The sequence below is a fragment of the Tripterygium wilfordii genome, chromosome 7 (assembly GCF_013401445.1).
Source record: "Tripterygium wilfordii isolate XIE 37 chromosome 7, ASM1340144v1, whole genome shotgun sequence".
NCBI lineage: Eukaryota > Viridiplantae > Streptophyta > Magnoliopsida > Celastrales > Celastraceae > Tripterygium > Tripterygium wilfordii.
In genome coordinates this window covers 2,385,307-2,408,225 of record NC_052238.1, presented here as the reverse complement: position 1 = coordinate 2,408,225, position 22,919 = coordinate 2,385,307, and the positions used below count along the sequence as shown (strand labels likewise).

Genomic DNA, 22,919 nt, shown 5'->3' with positions numbered 1-22,919 from the left:
GGGTATTTTGCGCGCATCAATTCAAAACTCATAATCGGTCAAAGAGGGCCCTGTTTTTTCACCCTAATCTATATGATGATGGTAGTTAAAGTAACAATCAAGTAAAAGAAAGTGATCATCCACTATGAGCGGAGTTCTGCTGGAAAGTTCAATCTTTTTTTAAATTGTATTGATGACTTGGTATATGGTTAATTAATTGTATTGCTGATTTGGTATATTATTGCAAATAATCAATCATAGTTCCTCCTCTTGTTGGTATCGTCAGAAATTATGGTTGGTTCATGCACTATAATAGTTCTCCTCACTCTTCTTTGTTTAATTGATTTCATTCACATGCTTTATTTTATTTTTTATTCGATGTCGCGTTTTGTATTCTACACACCGGTTTGGCAATTATCGATATGAAATTGATTGAAATTGCACGGAAATGGTGTAATGGGTGAAATTCGAAATATTTAATGACCCAATTTGTGTTATTTTCTTAACCCGTAAAAATATTTTCCTTACCCAAAACCCGAAACAAAAGTGGTCGGCATATTGCCGAAATCCAATTGAAGGGAAAATTATTATTATTATTATTATTATTTTTCCATCACGTAATTGATTATTTTATTTTTAAAAAAAGAGAGGCAAGCACGAGACTAGTATGCCCGCTGTGCAGAGGATGCCAGTATGCGACTCCCTGGCCATACAAATACAACGCAATTTGAAAAAACAAAAAGAAAAGAAAAAACTCAAAGCTCCGTCTTATTTCTTTGCGCCATCTCGGAGAAAGAAACAGTAGCAGAGAGAGAAACCGTGACTGAGTGCGAGCAAGTGACGCTTCTCGTGATTTGCATTTCCTAACTTTCCTTTTTTCCTCATTCACTCTCCAACGTCCTTCTCGTGCCCTAATATCTCCTCCCTATTCGCTTTCGGTCTCTGTTTCTGTAGCCCTAGATTTCTATATCTGCAACTGCGGTTCTCTCTTTTATTAGTCGTCTTTGAGGCTGCCAACGGTGTCTGATTCGGTTCTTTTCGACGATTCTGGCCTTCCTCTGGTTCGTTCTCTGTTTTCCGTATCTATATGTTTCTCATCTGTTATAATTTTTTCTTAGATTGTACGGTACCGTGGTAGTCGCGAACAGAGGTGGTACTTAGGTTTCGTGATTTTATTTTTCTTTGTTTAGTTAGTGTCTTGTTTTTTTCGTTGGTTACTGTGATTATACTATTTTCTTCACTTTTTTTTGTGCGCTTGTTTTGTGTTTTTGATCTCACGAAGTCTTAATTTGTTTTTTTTTCGTTGTTTGAATATGAATTCAGATGTAATCCAACTGAAAGTTTGTGATCACGGTGATTGATTTCAATGAAACTAAAATTAATTAATCTGAATTTTTGTCTTTATGAAATCCCAACAATTTCAAAATTCTGGCTTAAATTAACAATGGTTCAGATAATTTATGCCAGCATTGAAAATTGTTCGCACGCCTCTCTAAATTCTATGTATAAATGACCATTATCTCTAAATACTGTTTACTATCAACTGATATGGCTTCTATTATCTGACTTGCTTTTCATTGTAGGATTTGACAGCTTGATTGTTAGTAGATGGATATTACTAGGCTATTTGCATCTCGCAATCATTATGATTGAACTGAACCTGAAAGAAAAGGTGTGATTCTATCTGATCTCTGCACTGCTTCATCTTCAAAATGTTTCTTCGGAAATGGATTAGTATAATTCATATGTCAATGTACTTGTTCATGGATATTTAGTTAAGTCCTACAAACATGGATGCGTCACCTAGCACTAGTGAAATTGTTGAATCAACTGAAGAACTAGATTTTGAAGCCAGAAGAGGTGGAAAGGCCAAAATGAAATTTATGCCAAAAAGTGGAAAAAAGACGTATATAGAGGATGACATTAACCGTCTCTTTGGTGCAATTGATGTGAAAACTTCAGCTGGAGCTTGCAGCCTGTCCCATGCTGGTGGTGGAGATGCTTTAAGGAAGAGTTTAATGAAAAGACCCATGAGAGTCGGTTCATCTCAGGCTTCGGGAATTGGAGTTTCAGAACCTGTGAGTTTGAAGCAGGCACTGAGAGGATTATGCATCTCTCAGGCATCAGAGTTGGCTGCAACGAAGCGATTATTGAGGCCGGCTGGTGCATCAGGGATTCCTGAATCAGGAACAATCAAAAGGTTCTACAGAGCAGTGGTGGTTGAGGACAATGGATCTGTCTCCCACCTGACTCAGGGGAAAGCAAATTTAGTAGAAATCTCTTTAGTACCCGAGAGAATAACATCTGATTCTTCTGAGAAGAGGTTTGGACCTCTGGAAGTGCCTAAAGCAGAGTTATCGAATCTAAGTTCTCATCCTTCTGCTCCTTTGGTTGAAGTGACGACACAAACATCCATGATGACTAAATTACCTAAACAGGATCAGATTCTTCATTCCCCCTGTGGCTCGGATGCTGAGATAACAGAAATGGGGAAAGACATGCTGACATCTGCAGATTCTTCTACTGCTAATATTAGTGAGAAAGTTGACGAAAGGACCTCAGACTTGAGTAAAGTCACTGTAGAAACTCCCATGCCAGAGAAGGGGCAGAAGGACAAGTTCCATTCTGCATTTTTATTTACCAAGTCCAGCCCTGGTAGTAGAGTAAGCAATTCTGGTTGCAATAGTCCATGTTTTATCAAGCCTATCTTCAGAAACAAGAGCTTCATGAAGAAAAAAGTAAAGCAAGATTCAACTTCTGCTTCCAGCAGTTTGAATATATGCAACGAAAAAGATGATCTAGGTCCTAGTGCAAGTAAGTTGAGCAGTTGGACACGCGACTATAGTCCAAAGAATGGGAATAAAGAAAATCAAAAAGCATCTCCAGTTTGTAGAAATTCAAATCATAGCATTGAAGTCAATTCAAGTATTCCTGATGCAAGCTCAAGCAAACCTGGTACTAGTTTGAAATGTGATAATAGAACCGTAGTGACAATAACTGACGAGAGATCTAGATCAAGAGAAAAGGGGGAGTTCTCCCAAAGCTCAAAAAGTAGTATTGGTGAGTATAGTAGTAGCACAACTCTTAGTGAGGATAGCTATCTAAGTGGATCTAGTCGTTGTGGCTATAGACCTCACATGTCAAAAGACTTGAGATGGGAAGCCGTTCACCATGTTCAGAAGCAGCACGGAAGCTTGGGTTTGAGACACTTCAAGCTACTGAAGAAGCTTGGCTGCGGTGATATTGGGACTGTTTATCTTGCTGAGCTTGTTGACACAAACTGCCTGTTTGCATTAAAAGTGATGGACAATGAATTTTTGGCGAGCAGGAAGAAGGTGTCTAGGGCCCAAACTGAGAGGGAGATTATGCAGATGCTGGATCATCCTTTTCTCCCTACATTATATGGCTATTTGGTGTCGGATAAATTGTCGTGCTTGGTTATGGAACATTGTCCTGGGGGAGATCTACATGTGCTGAGGCAGAAGCAACCCAGTCGGTGTTTCTCCGAATATGCAGCCAGGTGAATGTCTCTCCTATAGCTTCACTTCTGATGATTTTTACCTCTATCTCTTAGCTTCATTATATATGTTTTTCACTAACAACCGGTTCCTGACTTCGTATATGCTGTACTATGTTCTATGCATAATCTAGTTATGAGCTGCGTGTGATCATGTGTGTCTGTGCATAAACTATGTGCTATGGGTGTTTTTCTCAACCAAGTTGTTACATGCAACATATATATGGAGAGATAGATACATAAATACATTTGTGTTTCTCTACAAATATATTTCCTCTATAAGAGAAATTGTCTTGTTTGCATTTATTCAAGAAATGAGTTATGTGGCTAAAAGTGTTGTTAAACCCTAACCCTGAAGGAGACAAGTTTCATACCATTAGGTTGATACACAAGTTGATCTGGCTAAGAGTGCTGTTAAACCCTAAATCTGAAGGAGACAAGTTTCATACCATTAGGTTGATGCACAAGTTGATTCACTCCTAATGTTTACTCTGGTCCCTTGATCTTCTGGAAACTAATGTCATGTTGTCATATTTGTAGGTTTTACATTGCAGAAGTCCTCCTTGCGTTGGAATACTTGCACATGCTTGGGGTTGTCTATCGAGACTTAAAACCTGAAAATATTCTGGTCCGAGAAGATGGGCATATAATGCTCACAGACTTTGACCTTTCTCTCAGATGTACTGTTAGTCCTGTGCTCCTTAAGTCATCTTCACCAAGTGCGGATTCCTCAAAAAATAGGTCCAGTCCTTGCAGTGAAGGTAGCTGTATTCACCCTTTTTGTCTCCAGCCATCTTGGCAAGTTCCTTGTTTCACTCCTAGGCTTCTATCAGTCGCTGTAAAATCTCGGAAGATCAAATCTGACCCAGCTGCTCAAGTTAGCCCATTGCCACAGCTTGTGGTGGAGCCAACAAGTGCCCGGTCAAACTCCTTTGTCGGAACCCATGAATACCTAGCTCCAGAGATAATCAAAGCTGAGGGTCACGGGAGCTCTGTTGATTGGTGGACGTTTGGAATTTTGCTATTTGAGCTGTTATATGGTAAGACCCCCTTCAAGGGTCCTGGGAATGAAGAAACCCTGGCCAATGTGGTGTCCCAAAGCCTCAAATTTCCGAATGGTCCTATAGTTAGTTTTCATGCAAGAGATTTGATCAGAGGGTTGTTGATAAAAGAACCAGAGAGTCGATTAGGTTCTGTGAAAGGGGCTACAGAAATCAAACAGCACCCCTTCTTTGAAGGCATCAACTGGGCTTTGATTCGCTGCACGATACCACCAGAGCTGCCCAAATTTTGTGATGCTGCGACTGGTGTGCCAACAGCAGACCCTCATAATACAGAGAGCAACCATCATAAGGAATCCAATGGTAGGGAACATATAGAGTTTGAGATGTTTTAGCCCATATTTGTGAATTATGACGACCGAAGATGCATGATTTCTTATTGGAAAAGAGATTCCTCATCCTTCTTGTAACTGATATAATAATAGAATATAGTGTAAATGTAATTCAGCAAATAGGCTTCACTTGTTAAGGATATAGAATATAGAGTGATACGGTAGTATCCACTGCTCATGGAGTGGGATTTTCTCGTCTGAATATTATGCTATGCTACTATCAGCGGCCTGGTTTAGTGGTTTGGACTCTTTTTTTATGCGTCCAAGTTCTTCATCTCCCGGAAGTCTTAATGCCTCAGGTAGATGTTATTCGTTTGCTAGCTCTCTTACAGCCTACAGGGCAGTGAAGTGTTTTTAGATGGGCTGGGCTCACCAAGCCCAGCCCAGGCTCAAAACAGAAACCACGAGCAATTGTAACTTCAATGTAATGTACACAACCCTCCATGACCAATTACATTCTAATTCTATCATGTACTAGCAATTCCTCTCCCCAATCCCACCCATTTTTGTTTTTCTTTATCGGGATGGTTCTGATTCATACTACCTGTTCTCCATTTGGTTTTAGCATAAACGAGGTTTCCACACCAACTGTGGTCTCGAGGATATCCTTCAACAGTGTTTGTTCCAAAGTGGCAGCTCGTTTGAATTTACCGTTATGCCACCCAAATCTCGTTCTCTCTCTGAGTTCCCCATTTTTTAGTCTTCTACGATTTATCCCCAAAACCCAATACCCATCTCTCAGAAACCCCAATTTCGTTCTCTCCTCTCCTTCTGGGTCTTTGATCAAGGCATCAATGTCGTCTTCAACTCCATTAACTGACTCAGCCACGGAAATCAAACCCTTCTCTGTTCTCTTTGTGTGCCTAGGCAATATCTGTAGGAGCCCAGCTGCGGAGGGTGTCTTTAGAGGCATTGTAAAGAAGAGAGACCTTGATTCTAAGTTCAACATTGATTCTGCCGGCACCATTAATTATCACGAGGTATTTATTTACGAATACAGCTACCCTACTTACATATACTCTATGTGATTTGAAGGATTTCCCCTTCTCCAATTTCATCTGCAAATGAATGGGGTACAGAAGCTATAAATTGATTCATATTTATGTTTGGTGCTTGCATCTTTTTTGTTGTTGTAAAAGGGTAATCCGGCAGACCCAAGAATGAGGGCGGCCTCCAAGAAGCGTGGGATGGAGATAACGTCAATTTCAAGGCCAATACGTCCATCTGATTTCAGAGATTTCGATATCATTTTGGCAATGGACAAGCAAAACAGAGGTTATATTTATTGTCATTTAGGCCATAGAATTGGATGTTAGATTGTTAGAGTCAAGCTCCTGTATGCATAGATAGATGATGCTCACATATTGTATGTGTTCATTGTTGGATTTTGTGTGCAGAGGATATAATGGAGGCCTTCAATAGGTGGAAAGAAAGGGACGGATTACCTGCTGATGCATATAAGAAGGTTAGTAAAAGACCCATCATGGTTGAATCTGGATAATCTAGACGGGTCTAATGTTTAATTTCACCTTACAGGTCAAGTTAATGTGCTCATACTGTAAGAAACATGATGAAAGTGAAGTACCGGATCCATATTATGGAGGTCCACAAGGTTTTGAGAAGGTAATAAATGAGCTCAACTTGTCGTGTGTGTTTGACATATGGGATGAATCTGCATACTTTCTCTTCGTTGTTTTATATAGCTATTTAGTTTGGTTTCTTATACTATAGAGTCGATTAACCATGGAAGATGAAGATGGTGTATGATGTCTCATGTCATACAGCTGCAGCCTGCAGCATTTGAATTGCTTGCTATTATTATGGAAAAGTTAGCAAGTTGTATGTATTTTATTGGCTCATAATGAGATACCAATGAAGAATGTTTCTACTTAAATGATGATTGAAGTTGATCGGCCTCACAGAATGAGTGCATATGACAAAAACTTCTGTTATGGTCTTAAAAGTATCTAATTTCTTGATTGATTGGCAGTGTTACCTTGTGAAACTATAAGATTTGGTATTTCTTGATACTCTGCTACTTGTATTTCTTGTGACGGCAGGTTCTAGATTTACTCGAAGATGCTTGTGAATCATTGTTGGACAGCATCTTGGCAGAGAACGATCGCATTCTACAGTCTTAACTCTGGTGTAAAGCCTTCACAATCGACTCTATGGACCAACATTCTGTGACTCTGTGTACATGTTATAAACTTCCATGCAATAAGGTATCTTACCAAGGAACTAAGCATCCATGAAGGAAATCATGGTAAATCTCATGCCTAAATATGAACTTCTTGCCATGCCTAAATGCCAGTGGCTACACAATAAGCAAGAGGAAAGGTATTGAAATTGAAAGCCACTGGTGTGTGTAGTTTGCTCAATCACGGAATCACCTGCTCGGCCGCTCTCACGAGGTCCTTTGTTTTTTACTCATGGTTTATGATTTTGCAATGTCAGATCAACATTCACAATACCTCTTTTCAAATTATGTTTTGTTCATGGGCGTGATCTCTGCTTAGTAGGTTGTATGGTAGGAAAATTCTGTCTTGTTCGCTGCCGACATTTCCAGGAATTTTCAAAACTAAAGAACCATAGACTGCTTGCAATGCGATGGTGATCTGTGTTGATAGGTTCTCCAGTAAAACATATGTTTGACTAACAACTGAAACTGTTCGGGAATGTAGAACTAAAACCAAATTACATAGATGCTATTAACTCAATTTACAAAAGGTCTTATCCATGGATCTTAACTCAACTGGATCCTCTCTGCTCTGTAAATGAAATTGATACCAAGAACTGTTTCTTATGACCACACTCCTTCCTTGGCTTGGCTCTGATCTGATAAAAAGGGTAAACATCACCTGTGTATAAGGCTCTTGCAGTGGTCGGGCGTCGGGGACAAGCAGGCGCTGATAGGATCATACAAGAAAACATTTACAAAGCCCTCACTCCCCTTTCATTGATCTTTGCTACATACATCAGGATCCTCCATTCTGCCCTGTAATTGAAATTTATATTATGAAGGACTGTTTTTTAAGGCCACGTTTCCTCCTCGGATTGGCACTGATCATGGAGAAGGCGTTTACAAGTTCTGAATCCTCTTCATTGACAAGTGTCTTTGCTGCACCTGGGTTGGCAAGAAGGAGCTTTGCCACCAGATATCCTGCAATTGACCAAGTCTGGAATAGCCGAGCCTGTTTTCCAATGAATCTTCCCCGCTTGGTGTCATAATATTCAGGCCACTTATCACGAGAAATGCGTCTCTCAGTCAGCTCAACAGCCTTTTCAGCCAGTTCTGGTCTATTCATTTTTATGCACGCCACAGTGAGCTGAATGAAAAAAGTTCCACGATTACATTAATTTCATAAAAGAGTAACGCTAGAGACCCCCTACGAATTTCAATGATACTGAACTAACCTGCCAAAGCAAAGTTGGCCACGAGCCTCCGTTGTGGTAAGACCAAGGACTGCAACAAATAAAAGAGGAATATGAGAGGAGGGAATCAGAAATAAGAATAAGAAACCAAAAATCAAGAAAAGTAGAAGTATTACGTGTTCTTGGGGTCACTTCCTGTGATGATCCGCCACTCCTGGCCTTCAAGAGCAGGGTAACATATTTTGAATGGCATTTCTGCCACTAATACTCCCCATTTTGCTTCAATAAGATCTAAAATGGCATGCGATTGATCTTGTGTTGCAAGACTGCTAACAATAGACCACAAGTTTCCAAGTGAAAAGAAACGAAAGTCCATGTGGGCTGGCTGCAGGTTTCCAATCAAATAGCCTCCTCTATTGGGCATAAATTCCACCAACCAGGGAGGAATCTGATCTGGATAAATATTGAACTTATTAACTGCATCATAGGAGTACTCTTCTGTGGAGTAACGGTATATTACATTAAGTTTTTTCAAATCGATCCAGTAATATTCCCTGATGTGGAATGACAGTGCCACTAGGCGATTGTTAAGAGCTCTAAGAAGGTCAGCTGATCCCTCTTCAGGAGCAAACATTTCACGAGCACAAAGCAACGCTGAATAAAAAAGTGCCTGAAAGGAAAACCAACATCATGACAAAGTTTTGTTGCAGACTCTTCCATGTAACACGGAGAATCCACAACTGCAGGCGATTTGATATCAGAAAGAACAAATCTAGACAAATCTTGACAAGAAATGTGGAGCATGATACCCAAATCAAGCTATTCAGTCTTGGCATGGGGGTCAAATCTTATATGTTCTTCCAATCTTACCTCACTTAAATTGTGAAATTGAAAAGATCAAAAACAGGAGGTACTCACCTGAATCTCAAGCGGATGCCCATGAATTCCCATTCGACGGTCTATCATGCAAGAACCATCAGTCACCAATAAAGTTGGAAACATGTCAAAGCCATCAGTCAGGCACAACCGCAAAATCATTTTAATCCCAGTTTGTACATCCACTCTCTCTTGCACTGAAAGATCTCCTGAGCATTTTCCATATGCTCGTAACAGTATAATCCACCATAATCCTGACAGGAAGATCATAATGTGTACAACAACTCTTTGACATAAGAACTTTAATAGTATCTAGAACCAGAAGGACAAGCTTTTGAGAAGAAGAAATTTGGAAATAGTTTCCTCACCAGAATCAACTGGAGCAACACGGCCAATTGCTGCTTCACCAAAGTCAGGATCTAACACATCTTCAGTTGCAGAATCATCACCTTCAAGTGGAACAGTGCGCACCTTGAAACTGGCAGGCATTAGACCTTGACCAGGACTGTGACAATCCATGGTTTTCTCCCAGCTCTGTCAATGCAAATAAAGTCGATCACAACATCAATTAACAAAAAATTGATAAATTGCAACTAACTAACAAAGTAATTTGATAAGCAAGATCAACCTATATGGGATAAACTATTTTTTGAGTTCATGGATGAAATCAAAGGTCGGGTTCGGGAATGTCATATAAGGAATCAAAAAGAATTTTTCCTGAATAAACAAGCCAAATCAAGAAACTATATGTTTGTAATATTATTCGGAAACTCAGAGATTAAACTACCTGTAGCTGAAGAGTGTAAAGAATGAAGTTCCGAACAATATCGTACTCTCCTTTCAAAAGGAATGCTATCCCCGATGGTATGAAGTCACGAATAAAGACATGGTCATAGTTCAGAGTGCTAGAATTGGTAGGATCATTAGCTGCAATTGTCCCAATAGGATTACTGCAATAATAAACAATCGACTCCCGCAAAAGATTCCATGCCTCTTCCTCAACAGATTTTGAACAACTGTTCTCCACTGTACCTAAAATCGAATTGGCAGCATCTAGATTACCATTCAATGCAAAATCTCCCTTGTCATTATCCAGGCCATTTATAGGCAATGACACTGATCTTCCTTCGGTTGCTGTCTCGTCGCGGATATTTTCAGTCCACTGGCAATTGCATCTCATGGGCACCAACCTCTTAACTATTGCCTTTCCACGGGAAAAGCCATTTATGCTATGAAATGGATATCTTCCAATCATTCCCAACCTATAATGCAGCGGCGCAAACCCTGAACCTCTTTTCTTTCTATAATTTACAGATTCAACAGGAAGTCCTGAGCTCAAAATCTTGAAACAATGATCAAACAGAGAATGACCAGGAGAAGACCCCGACAGAACTTGCAGAGCAGCTTGTGAAGTGGCCATAGTCATAATACTACAAACAGACCGGAATCAATAATTTCTTCCACATAAAACCTCCGACTCTGAGAGGATGCCTCTAAAGCCAGCCTAAAACCTACATCAAAGAAGCAGCCAAAAGTAGCAAATCTTATCACATGTCTACAAAATTCAGTGATTATTCAAATTTCAACGACTAATCATTCAGTTTCACATGATCAGTAGAAGCTCTGAGCACATAGTACACCACATAATAAAATATTTCACCAAACAACTTTCCGCAAAAACAGTATTCGTTTGATCTGAAATCGGTCATTCTTTGCTTTTAATACTTCTGAAAACAAACGAAAACATGAATCGAACAAGGTTCTTTTCTGTTCTATTCATCATCTGATTCTGGAAACGAAGTAAAAGCTGAGTAGGATGATCGCTGCAGCTAAAACTTACAGCGAGGTCAACAAAACATTCTCTGATAACTCTGGTTTCTGAGCGTACCGGACCAGGGTGATGCTTTAAGTACAGAGTGTCACTGGCCGCTCGACTTGTTCGGTTTTCTTTGATAATCTACGCTCTTCCGGCGGTTTCGTGCCCCACTAGGCTTTTTATCGGGACTAGTGATAAACACAGATTGAGTAGAGACTGATAGTTTGCAATCGGAGTCGCCCAAGTCGCTGAGAGAGATGGTGCCACGTTTCACGCCCCATTCATTTAAAATATCAATTCTCATCCGTGGATTTTTTTTTTAATTACAGGAGAAAATAATGATGAGAGACTCGAACTCCAGACTCTATTAGATACAACACACACATAAGGTAATCTAAGCTACTCGTGTTCTCTGATCAGTGGAATTTTACTTCATAACCAAATAGAATTTCTCATGATTAATGTAATTTACAAAGATGTAATTAAAATTTATTGTAATTGGGGGTTATATGAAGATTCATATATTTTTACGGTTTCACCCTGTATGATGATTTTTTTTATCAGGCCCTGTATGATGATTTGAATGAAGAATATATTGACACTACAAATTAATTACGGTTATATAAAAATGGCTTAAATAAACATATACATGATATTATATTACATTGAGAGAGTAAGGAATAAAGAAATTACATGAATAATTCGATAATTAAAAATAACAAAACCCGTCTTACAATGAACATTTTCTGAGAAAATGAAATGCATAACGATAAAGGCAAATTATGATCGGCTCTAATGGGGTGTTCTTGGTCAATAGAATCGCTCTCCTATACACTGAATAATAGAAGTCTTAACAATATATAATCAATTATAGAGTGATTCCTTTTTCTTTTTTTTTTTAAAATTAGGTCAAAATTGAAAACAATCTGGAGCCTACATCTTTCCGTTCATGTCAAAACATGACCCTCCGATTGAAAATTGTTCACCTTTTAAGTTCATGAAGTGTCCATTTGATGATCATTATCATTATCTCCCTCGTAATATTCATCATCACGCTGGATAAGCTTGTCCTGGGTGTGCTCTGAAAAGGAATGCAAAGTAATAGAAAGAGGCATCAGACAGGAGCAGATCCAGGGCAAAAAAAATATACACATAAAAGCATATATGCAAGCAAGCAAGCCATGTGCTCAAATGTGAGCCGGATTTTCCACTTACGATCCATGCGTTCGTCAGGGTTCTGGTCATCTTCATCAAAATCAGGGATATAAAAGTCAGGCGGAACCTGCATGAATTGCACAAATCATCAATATCACCTGCTGAGATTCAACAGCAACCTACCAAATGATAGGTCAAGAGTGGCTTCTTATCGCCACACTAACGTCATATATGCTACCATGTAAACGACACTTTCCAAAGTTGCAAGAAAAATCTGTCTCTTCCTTACCACTACTTCATGGGGCTTACATCATAAAATAGACAAATTTGAAAGGAATATAATGTCACTAACCTCTTGCATCTGTACACTAGGAGCATGTTGGATGTAGCGAAGATTCTCCAACACTTGCATTTTAATTGTGCTAAGATATGACTTGCTATTTAAATTCTCCTGCTCAGGTGAAAGAGAACAAATCTGAATTAGGAAAGTTGTGGCTTTTCATTACGAAAAGCAAGTCTATTTGGACTTCCTCTTAATTGTCCTAAAATAAGCATCTATCCAGCCAATTACATTCCACTTTTCTCGTTGGCTTTAAAAAGAAAAGGAACATCAGCATACTGGCCAATGCGATCATCTCTGAATCTAACCATTGAAGCCTTTAACTGCTGGAAAACCAAAAGCAAAAGAGGCCAAAACAAACGGTGCACAAATAACAGACCCTTCCTTGGAGGCAAAATACCTCAAAAGGGATACAGCTATACCCTGACGCCAACCCCCCAGACTCCCAGACGATGTAGCAGAACAAGCCAGCATTCCCTCAATAAAACCTCCTCCACCGGAGGAAGAAAATCCAAATAAGGAACCCAATCGTTTGTCCCCCAGAGGAAGAAGTCGATATGCAACCAATTACATTCAAATAATATAAGACAGTAGGGCACCAGATTGACATAGGAAAAAGGGAGGGAGGGTGAGTCATGGGAGAGGGAACCCCACCAAGGAAGTGAAAATAGAAAGAAAGGGAAAAAAAAAAGTTGAAAAACAAGGAAAGGAAAGTTCATACTATGTGTCCGCTCGGAATCCTCAGAGAGTGGTGCGGGGCAAAATATTTGATATACTCGTTCTCTGGGATTTCTGCAAGAAAGTTGGAAAGATTGCTTCTTAAATGAGAAGATGGTTTCAGACTTCGAAAAGTGTAAGTACATTAGACAGAAAAAGCAAAGCCAAAGCAGAGTATTTTGCACGCATCCTTAAGTAAACTTTTTTTTGCTAATCTCTAGAAATTTTAGAGAAACCGGCGGCATGTATACGGTGGCTAAATGTATCCAACCGTGGCATTATACAGTATGTAGGTATTGAGCAAGAATAAATGCAAAAGCAATCTGAGCAAACTCCCGTTCATTTAGGAATTCGAACTCATTTCTTTTGTCTCACCTACATCTTTTACAAGTCAATAATATCTACAAGCTTAAGAATTATTCAGTACAATAAAAGTTCATAAAGATGCGAGTTACAAAATTCACAAGCAGCAGTCACCCTGAAAAATAAAACAAAGAAGCATTCCATGGCTTTCATTTACACTTTTTTATCCTAATAAATCCACTGTCTACATAACCTTTAATAGAAGCTCTCTAACTCAGACACGTCATCCACATTGCGATTGGGGAATATTTACCCAGTGATAGCAATACAAACCAATAATAAGCGAAAAAGCCACCTCACCAATCCATTTAAAAATTAGGATTCCAGTATGCACACAATAACTAATAGCAGTAGAAAACCAGAGTACAAGCATTAGAAATGCTATTTATGTTCCTTCACACATAAACAAGAGATTCCCCTAGATCTCCTCTACATACTACTGCAACTGCTTTAAACAAAATAAAAACCCTTTTCATACCATTAGGAAGTTCTGTGTCTAAAAGCACTCCTGTTTCAACAGTCCAACAACGAGCAACATTCTCTTTTGTATACCCCCCACCTCCAGTAACCTGCAGGACCTCATCTTTTTATGCTTAATATATATAGAAAAAAGTTTAGTCCTATCTTATTAGCTAAAAGACGTACCAGTAAGGGCAGATTGAATTTTTTCACAAACTTGACACATTCAGCATGCCCTGCAATAAAGATTCCAAGCGGCCACCATGTAAATTTGACAAACCTAATCCATCATCAACTAGCTTAAGAACATCAAAATTATCAATTGTATCCAGACAATTGAAGAGAGAAGCATGTTTTGTTACAAAGGATATGCACCATCAATAGAGAGATTGAAGCAGCCCAAGCGGTCCCCAGCAAGTGAATCTGCCCCACATTGGAGAACTATCACACCCGGTTGATATGTTTCAACAACCTTGGAAATAATCTAAAAGTCCACATTTGCAAGAAAATGGTTAATACTCTCACACCATCAAGCCTCAAGCATGGCCATCATGAAATTGGTGATGTTTGTCTGGAACTTACCGTCTTGAAAAGCCGGGTAAAGCTCGTGTCATCTATCCCATCCTTGAGGGGTACATTTACGGCATAGTACTTTCCTTCCCGTTCTCCTACATCCTTCAATAGGTAGTATGTCAATATACAATTCGAGCTTCGAAAACCATAAATATAAAGACAAAAAAAAAAAGAAAAAGTTAAAGAATAGTTCCAACTTCCAAGCTTCACAAAAATTGGAGCTGATCAATATATCACCTTAACATCACCAGTTCCAGGAAAGAATAGATCTCCGTACTTGTGAAAACTGACAGTCATCACCCTGTCATGTTCAAGTTCACCTATTTAATTAGTGTTCAAAAGCAAGAAACGATAAAATACATAATGCAAAAGCCATCAGCAAAATTCTCAATATATCATTTTCATAACAAATGCCCATAAAGCCCAATTATTAAACACCTAGTTTGACCAAAACAAAATTCAAAAAGATTCCGGTAAATTTCTAGTTGAGATTCAGCTTGGTAAAGAATATTCAATACCTGTCTGTGAAATAAAAAGCTTCTTCAACTCCATCATCATGATGCACATCTATGTCAATATACAAAACACGGGCATGATACTTGAGAAGCTCCAAGATCCCTAAAACCAGATCATTGATGTAACAGAAGCCTGACGCTTCACACTTCTTGGCATGGTGTAATCCACCAGCCCAATTAATAGCAATGTCACATTGCTGATTGTTCAATCTGCGCGCGGCATCTGATAGCAAATGAGTAAGAAAATAAGGGCAAATAGACCCTGAGTTTGTTAACAAATTATGTTTTAACTTACCTATTGTTCCACCAGCATATATTTGGCAAAATTCAAATAAATTATCGAAGACAGGACAATCTTCTCCAAGATTATCTGCGGCGGGAAAAGCAGCGACAGAAAAGTTTATGCTTAAAGAAAACAGAACAAAAAATGCATAGACAATCTTGTTCCTCGGCATATCATATATTCCAGAAAATTTTGCATGCAGGAGATCAAGTAAATTCCTATCCAACACTCGGATAAAACTAAAAGAAAAAACATAGAATATTTGAGACAAAAATGACAAAACCAGGAGCAATTACTATTATAACAATACAAAACAAATTGAATTTTCAAAACACCAGACAGACATCTGCTTCTCTTCTTTATATTGTTCAGTGGGGATGGGGATTCAAACCCCTACCCTCATGCATAATGGGGCAAAGCTTGACCACTTGACTGGTGATTTTTTTGAAGAAATTCTTAATGAACAAAAGCTGATAAATAGCATGAAATTCTATGTAAAACTAGGCATACATCTAGCCAAATCACTGGAGAACAAATGTAGAGTATCTGGAGTGATTCTCTGTAAAAATTCAACATAATCTGCTGAGTGAAATTGGGCAAGCTCAACTGGATATGCCTTGTGTGGCCGCTGTATCACAAAAAAAATTGAAAAAATAAATTAACATCAATATCCACGTTTCACAGAAGTACAAATCAATGGACAGAAGAAATAAGAATTCAATTTGAAAAGTTAAAAATTCTGAGATGCTTTGAATCTTTAGTAACTGACATAAATTTCCATCTTCTTGTGGAGCTCGTATGAGAGGACCAGATGGTGGGTCATACAGAGCCGGTGTGGTTTCATGGGATGGTTTGGACCAAAGTAAACGCTACCAACATCCCCTGCAACAACCATTCATTATGTAAGTAGTATTATATGAACACTACTAAAACCTCCGAGTATAAAAGAAGGGACTTCGAGGAACTCCTACTCCATCCTCCTCTTTGGTTGCAAAGGAAATAAAGGAAAAGAAGAAGAAGAAGGAAATATCTCCAATCCGTTTGATTAATTTCAACGAGGGCAATTATCCGATTCAAAATTATAATTGCTTTTATTATCTGAAGCAAAGCAATAAGCCTAGGGTTTTAGGTTACCATGAACCAACTGATCCGACAGTTCATATATGACGAACAATAACCAGTTACAACCGTAACGCGATTCATATTAAACAATGAATTGCGAAGTTATGAGATATAAGAAAAGGAGAATCGTACCGTCGTAGAAATAGGAAATTCTATCTTTTGAGCGCATTCTAGTGCGGAAAGTTGGTGAATCGATGGTCGGAGGAGATAATGGTTATAGAGATTGCGCCAACGTTGGTGAACCGATGGACGGAGAAGATGATGACTATAGAGGTTGCGCCATTGTTTGAGCTCGAGAATTGAAGAGAGACTTCGCTTTTTCCCGTTGTTGGCTTTGACAGGAGTCTTTTCCAATTGATTATTAGAAGGGCACGAGAGGGGGTAGACCAAATAATATACCAGAGGATAAACAAACATAAAGTACATTAAACGACGTCGTTCCACAGCCCATATATCTAAATCCACAATTAAACAGGTCAGCTGAATTAGCAATCTATCTATATCTATATCTATATCTATATCTATATCTATATCTATATCTATATCTATACTTATATATAAAGGAGATGCTCTAACAACTATTAATAATTTTTTGACACCTGTATTTCTAAAACTCTCAGTTTCTGCCTATGTGGACTCTTCCCCTTTCTTATCTATATTTCTCTCCACTCACAATTTTTTCAAAAAAACATCACCAGAGTCTATTAAAAAAAAGAGTAAAAACAAGCAAAAGAAAAACGTAAAAACAAGCAAAAGAAAAAAAATGTAAAAGCAAGCTCACGTCGTTCATGCTTCTTCCTCTTCTCCTTCCTCGAATTGTTTCGAAAAACGGAGACCCAGAATATAAAGTATTACGAAAAATAGGGATCATGGTGTAATTTCTCAATCTAAGTCGCTCCTCAGTTTCGTGTTTTGCGTGTTGCTGATTTGCAATGTTTGAGGGAAGCTCAGTGCAACGTTTGAGGGAAGCTCAGGGGAATTTGTAAGGTTTGATCTCTAATTTCTCTCATCTCTCATGGGAATTTGTAAGGTTCTAATTCTCCAACCCTTCTTTTCAATGTCTTTCCTTTGTGGTTTTGGTCATGAGATCTGAGTTGTTGGATGACGAGTGTACGACTCTGTATTGAAGAATTTTGTTGGTGATCCCTTTATTAAATTGGATTTTTTGGGCTTCCGGTAGCGTGATTTTGAATAAGCTTATGCGATTTCGTTCACTTCAATCACTTTCCGTTCTATAGCATCAATCTTTGGAGCAGTATACATATTCTCATTCGTCTTTTACGGCCAACACTTTCCGATTTTGTGGGCTTTCCAGGTGAAATTTCTTTGAAACCTAAAGATCAATGAAAATGACGATCATTACCTATGACTTAGATTTAGGCTTCATCTTGGATTCCAAGTTCATCTTCTAATTTCTTTTATTTATTAGGGGTTTATCTTTATTCTTATTTTAGGTAGTGGCATATAAGACACTCTCTCAATCCTCATAGGGGACTTTGTTGGGAGAGGCGATAGGGGTTTAACTCTTCCATATACAATGTTTTAGGTTGATTTTAGAGAATATTGGAGAGCAATATTTATAAAGGATTTATGGAGAGCCATATGCCAGTAAAGGAGATGATGATGTTGACCGAGCTTTACTTCCAGAGCAAGCTCCTTTTTTACAAAGATCTGGTAATTTGGTTGAATTATTCTTATGAATGAAAAATACAAAAAATGGATAATAAACATCATCATTTCTATATCAAATGCATGTCTGTGTTGTCATACCATTCGATCTTTCCTTCAATCTATTCATTTGGGCACTTTATATGAGAGTAATATTTGTAATGTTGACCGAATGTGTTTGAAATGAAATTGGCATTCATTGAATGCTCATTACAAGCGAGTCGGTAATGACGATGAATATTACGCGTCAAACCAAACTATAAATTGGTAGTAAACAATGGTAAGAACCATTCCATTATATGGTTAACTATAGATTGGTAGTAAACAGTGGTAAGAATCATTTCATTATATGGTTAAAATTGTAGTATGTTACTATAACTCAATGATAAAATTCCCCTTAATGTTATAAGAATCGTCACCTCAAGTCTTATAAATAATTATTAAAAATCAAATTGAAACTCAAATAATGACTTTTTCCATATCACTGCAAATAAAACATGAGCAAATAAATTGAAAAAATATAACAGCTAAAAATCTAACAAGTAAAATAATATATATATATATATATCCGCGCATTGCGCGGGATCCGACTAGTGTCTTTTAAATAAGGATAATGCTTGATATCCTCCAAAAATACCCTCAAAAAATCCTCATGTAATGTGAAGTGTTGGAAGTGAAGTAAACCCTACATATATATTTTTAATCAATGATTATTTTAATTCCACATAGATTTAAGAGACTTTTGAAAGTCAAATTTTGAGAACCTCTAACATTGTCCTTCAAACCAACAGACTCAGACATTACGGAAAAAAAATACTGATGAGCTCAGTAAATAAAGTTGGGCTCATTCTCAAAAGCCCAACAATGCCCCCCATATGTTACTACTGCTGTTTACCAGCCGACTACCTAACAGACGCCAGCCCAACAAAAACCCAAGCCAGCCAACGTACACTGACAAAACCCAGAACTGACTCAACCTCCTAGCCCATGCCTTTCGGGCCCATCGCGTCTATTTCCAAAAAAAGAGAGGGCATACGGCATACCATGTTCATTCATTGCTAACAAATGACATTGACACCTGTATTTCTAAAACTCTCAGTTTCTGCCTATGTGGACTCTTCCCCTTTCTTATCTATATTTCTCTCCACTCACAATTTTTTCAAAAAAACATCACCAGAGTCTATTAAAAAAAAGAGTAAAAACAAGCAAAAGAAAAACGTAAAAACAAGCAAAAGAAAAAAAATGTAAAAGCAAGCTCACGTCGTTCATGCTTCTTCCTCTTCTCCTTCCTCGAATTGTTTCGAAAAACGGAGACCCAGAATATAAAGTATTACGAAAAATAGGGATCATGGTGTAATTTCTCAATCTAAGTCGCTCCTCAGTTTCGTGTTTTGCGTGTTGCTGATTTGCAATGTTTGAGGGAAGCTCAGTGCAACGTTTGAGGGAAGCTCAGGGGAATTTGTAAGGTTTGATCTCTAATTTCTCTCATCTCTCATGGGAATTTGTAAGGTTCTAATTCTCCAACCCTTCTTTTCAATGTCTTTCCTTTGTGGTTTTGGTCATGAGATCTGAGTTGTTGGATGACGAGTGTACGACTCTGTATTGAAGAATTTTGTTGGTGATCCCTTTATTAAATTGGATTTTTTGGGCTTCCGGTAGCGTGATTTTGAATAAGCTTATGCGATTTCGTTCACTTCAATCACTTTCCGTTCTATAGCATCAATCTTTGGAGCAGTATACATATTCTCATTCGTCTTTTACGGCCAACAAACCCAGCTCCCTTGACTGGATGGAGACAATTCCTGTAGCTGGTAAAACTCTTCCTACTTTGTCTGGATCTTTTTTTGTGCTAATCATCTCAAAATTCTTTTACCAAACGAAGAGAATTTGGGGTTTAGGGATTTTTAAAAAACGATGAATTAGTGTTTACTTCTCTATTTGAGATGAATTATTTGCATATTTATTCTAAATATGCTTTTGACAAATTCCCTGCTTATAAGCTATTAAGTCCTGCCAGGTTGGGGATCTTCCATGATTAGCGCATGGAATAAAGTTTTAGCTCCAACATACCTCAAGATGACATAGTTGATCTAATATTCATATTTGCAACTTTGTTACAGTGAGGCACAAAAAGCCAGGGTAATGGATCAAATAGAGGTAAGCTATCGGTTGATGATTTTCTTTATCTAATCCTCAAGGTACTTTTAATGGAAAGTTTTTTTGGTTGTCACAATACAAGATGTTTGACCAGATGAATTAGTGCTTACTTCTCTATTTGAGATGAATTATTTGCTTAAATTCTGTGTATGACATTACTGTTTGAGGTTTGTTACAATTTAGGGTCTTTGTGCCTTCTCTCTCAATGTTCATCTATTCCTGATTTAACATTTCCTGTTTATGGGTTTTGACTCAATTTTTTTTGGCTCCTCTTTTATAATGTTCCAGAAGATTCATCAGGATATGGAGGAGCTTCCATGCACTGGAAACACTGTTTTAGTCTTCTGATACTCTATTATCCTAATTGAAATTCAGGTACAAAATCAATCTACCCAAATAGCCAATTACTGATGGCTCATTCATTACTTTCCATTTACACTATATTGTTCTCCTGCTTCATAAATTAATGGTGCAACATGAGTTTTATCTTGCTTTGTGGACTTATATTTGTGTTAACGAGTGAGCTAATACTACTCCTGTCTAGGTTTTGCAGCAGTGGAAAATGAAGGTTTGGTGATAGAGGGACTTTTACTATATGAAGTGGTATAGGCCCTGTTGTTATAAATGGGGGTATCTTCTGGATGTAATCGACTTGGTGTCCAGTAGAAGATTTATAATTGGTAAGCGCCTCTTTGGCGCCCTTTCTAATAAAGTTTACCATTCAAAAGGTGGGAAATATTTTATGTTTATTGGCTTCATTAGTGTTAGTTAAATGGTTGTTCTGAACTTCATCGTTCTGTGGTGCCCAATAATTTATAACCACTATTGACAACCAATTAATGATTGAACAGAGCCAATGCACTAGAAGATGAATTCTTTTATTATCTTAGTTTTGTATTTGGGTTTTTGTGATCTTTACACCAATCTAGAGTTTAACTCATTTTTTACTTGCAGAGACCAAAAAGGGTTAAGATTGATGCAAATGAAATTAATGGGGCAAGATTTACGGTGAATTTTTCGGGCCTTCATGCACGTGTCTTTCATCATGAATTTGACCATTTACAGGTACTTTCTCCAACATAAATGTGGTCTTTTTTTTTGCTGCTTTGACGACAGGGGATCTAACTATTAGTATGTTTATGGATGGATTTTATATAGCTTGAAAGTTGGGTTCCTGGGAGCAAAGTTGGTTTCTTTTTGAAAGAAAAATAACCCCTGTATTATGCCTTGCATTATTGGAGTGCCTAGAATAGGAAATTTACAAGGAATATGTTATATTAAGATCTTATGAATTTGAATTTTGGTATGGTTTTGTAAAATAAGGGTGCAAGATCAATAATTTTCACTGGTGTGTGGACGTTTCCTACAACTTCATATGTTTGATTTTCCAACCTACTTTCAGATGCATATCCTCTAGAAATAAGCCAACAATGGCGGGTCACTTCTTTTTCTCTGTGCAATCCTACGTAGTCCCTTGAACATTAACAGCTTGACCCTTTCTGCACTATTGGTTATGCATAAGTCTATCCCTATCAGAAAAATATTTTGGTTCTTGCTTATCCAATAGAGCAATGTATAGTTGTCTTTTGTCTAATGCTGAAAAATGTTTAAAATAGGTAGGTTGCATTTTATAGGTTACATTTACGATGTATTCACAAGTCGAGGTTTCCTCTTATCTGTATCTATAACAATAAATGTCGAGGAGCACCCACCCTAAGAGGTTTGTATCCCATTTTTGTTGAACTACCAAAAGAAAATTTATAATTGTGAATGTTAAGATGGAAAAAAACTGGTAAACTAAGAGATTTTCTATAACATGGGCTTATAATTGTAAAGCAATTTGAGCTTGCCATGTTTGTTTATGTTTAAAGTCTATTGCTTTTGATTTTTTTTTTCAATTTATTCTTAATTTCTGTGTCCTCAACACCATTTAAACCCAAGAGCTATTTATATTTTGCAATCCTTTCATTACAGGCATTGGATTGTTCAAGATAGGCCTGAAGTTGTTGCTTAATTTCTGACCTTAGGATGCAGGATGTCTCTCTTTTAACGTTTTGCTGAAGTTATGGGTTGAATTTAGTTCTCATTATCTCAGGTGGGACAGAGGTGCATGAGGTGTGGCAATCTTTTGGTTTTGGCTCTATTCTTGAGAAAATAGCTACAATGAAAGCAAGTTTGTGGGATTTTACATTCTATATGCTACATTGTTACCATTTTTATTCACTCCATTGTTTGCCATTTGCAATTTCTTAAATGTTTTGATACGAATGGTTGGTCACATGCACTTTCCTCTCGGTGGAATATTTATAATATTGGTGAGTATGGTAGGCGAATGGTAATCCTTTTTCTTGAATTGTTTTATGTAGCGTTGTTTTTAATGTTTGGAATCAAATTATACATGTTTTTGGATTAGAAAAAATAAGCTTACTGGCATTGAATCAGGTGTTAGAACTGAGAAGTCCAACTTCAGAGATGCTAGGATGTATCAAAAATTATGTTTTGCTTTTGTTTATTTAATACGATACATTTCCAAGCTTTTTACAGTTTCATTTGAGACTAAAATTCTCGATTTTGTGGGCTTTCCAGGTGAAATTTCTTTGAAACCTAAAGA

General features: G+C 37.8%; 4 protein-coding genes and 1 long non-coding RNA gene across 19 annotated transcripts; 3 read left to right on the top strand and 2 right to left on the bottom strand.

Moving 5' to 3' along the window:
* Positions 1–714: 714 nt before the first annotated feature.
* LOC120001979 (serine/threonine-protein kinase D6PKL1-like) lies at positions 715–5,166 on the top strand. Of its 2 annotated transcripts, none has more exons than XM_038850512.1 (4): positions 715–1,040; positions 1,563–1,651; positions 1,942–3,499; positions 4,037–5,166. In XM_038850512.1, the coding sequence occupies exons 3-4, from the start codon at positions 1,998–2,000 to the stop codon at positions 4,890–4,892; spliced, it is 2,358 nt and encodes a 785-aa protein (XP_038706440.1). In that variant the 5' UTR covers positions 715–1,040; positions 1,563–1,651; positions 1,942–1,997; the 3' UTR covers positions 4,893–5,166. The 2 variants fall into 2 exon arrangements, with proteins under 2 accessions (XP_038706440.1, XP_038706438.1); XM_038850510.1 differs by having other exon boundaries at positions 1,755–3,499.
* Positions 5,167–5,345: 179 nt separating this feature from the next.
* Positions 5,346–7,392, top strand: LOC120001981 (putative low molecular weight protein-tyrosine-phosphatase slr0328). Its single transcript, XM_038850514.1, has 5 exons — positions 5,346–5,869; positions 6,029–6,164; positions 6,287–6,354; positions 6,426–6,512; positions 6,950–7,392. Exons 1-5 carry the CDS (start codon positions 5,414–5,416, stop codon positions 7,028–7,030), a joined length of 828 nt encoding a protein of 275 aa, XP_038706442.1. The 5' UTR covers positions 5,346–5,413; the 3' UTR covers positions 7,031–7,392.
* A 118-nt stretch (positions 7,393–7,510) lies between these two features.
* On the bottom strand, positions 7,511–11,179 carry LOC120001980 (alkaline/neutral invertase E, chloroplastic-like). Its single transcript, XM_038850513.1, has 7 exons — positions 10,981–11,179; positions 9,928–10,651; positions 9,509–9,674; positions 9,183–9,394; positions 8,441–8,934; positions 8,307–8,355; positions 7,511–8,218 (listed from the first exon to the last, which is right to left on the bottom strand). Exons 2-7 carry the CDS (start codon positions 10,564–10,566, stop codon positions 7,901–7,903), a joined length of 1,878 nt encoding a protein of 625 aa, XP_038706441.1. The 5' UTR covers positions 10,567–10,651; positions 10,981–11,179; the 3' UTR covers positions 7,511–7,900.
* Positions 11,180–11,594: 415 nt separating this feature from the next.
* On the bottom strand, positions 11,595–16,857 carry LOC120001502 (histone deacetylase 9). 3 transcript variants are annotated; one of them, XM_038849867.1, is made up of 14 exons: positions 16,616–16,857; positions 16,131–16,243; positions 15,872–15,989; positions 15,374–15,448; positions 15,082–15,301; positions 14,801–14,864; positions 14,573–14,665; positions 14,366–14,474; positions 14,177–14,226; positions 14,010–14,100; positions 13,173–13,243; positions 12,464–12,562; positions 12,172–12,238; positions 11,595–12,037 (listed from the first exon to the last, which is right to left on the bottom strand). In XM_038849867.1, exons 1-14 carry the CDS (start codon positions 16,650–16,652, stop codon positions 11,952–11,954), a joined length of 1,293 nt encoding a protein of 430 aa, XP_038705795.1. In that variant the 5' UTR covers positions 16,653–16,857; the 3' UTR covers positions 11,595–11,951. The 3 variants fall into 3 exon arrangements, with proteins under 3 accessions (XP_038705795.1, XP_038705796.1, XP_038705797.1); XM_038849868.1 differs by lacking the exons at positions 16,131–16,243; positions 16,616–16,857 and having other exon boundaries at positions 15,082–15,288; positions 15,872–15,925; XM_038849869.1 differs by lacking the exons at positions 14,573–14,665; positions 14,801–14,864; positions 15,082–15,301; ... (2 more) ...; positions 16,131–16,243; positions 16,616–16,857 and having other exon boundaries at positions 14,353–14,466.
* A 597-nt stretch (positions 16,858–17,454) lies between these two features.
* LOC120001232 lies at positions 17,455–22,647 on the top strand. 12 transcript variants are annotated; one of them, XR_005468811.1, is made up of 7 exons: positions 17,455–17,470; positions 19,869–19,962; positions 20,272–20,308; positions 20,597–20,683; positions 20,853–20,988; positions 21,263–21,373; positions 22,283–22,647. It is a non-coding gene; the product is annotated as an uncharacterized LOC120001232 (long non-coding RNA). The 12 variants fall into 12 exon arrangements; XR_005468810.1 differs by having other exon boundaries at positions 17,457–17,470; positions 20,169–20,308; XR_005468809.1 differs by lacking the exon at positions 17,455–17,470 and adding an exon at positions 19,288–19,617 and having other exon boundaries at positions 20,169–20,308.
* Positions 22,648–22,919: the final 272 nt, after the last annotated feature.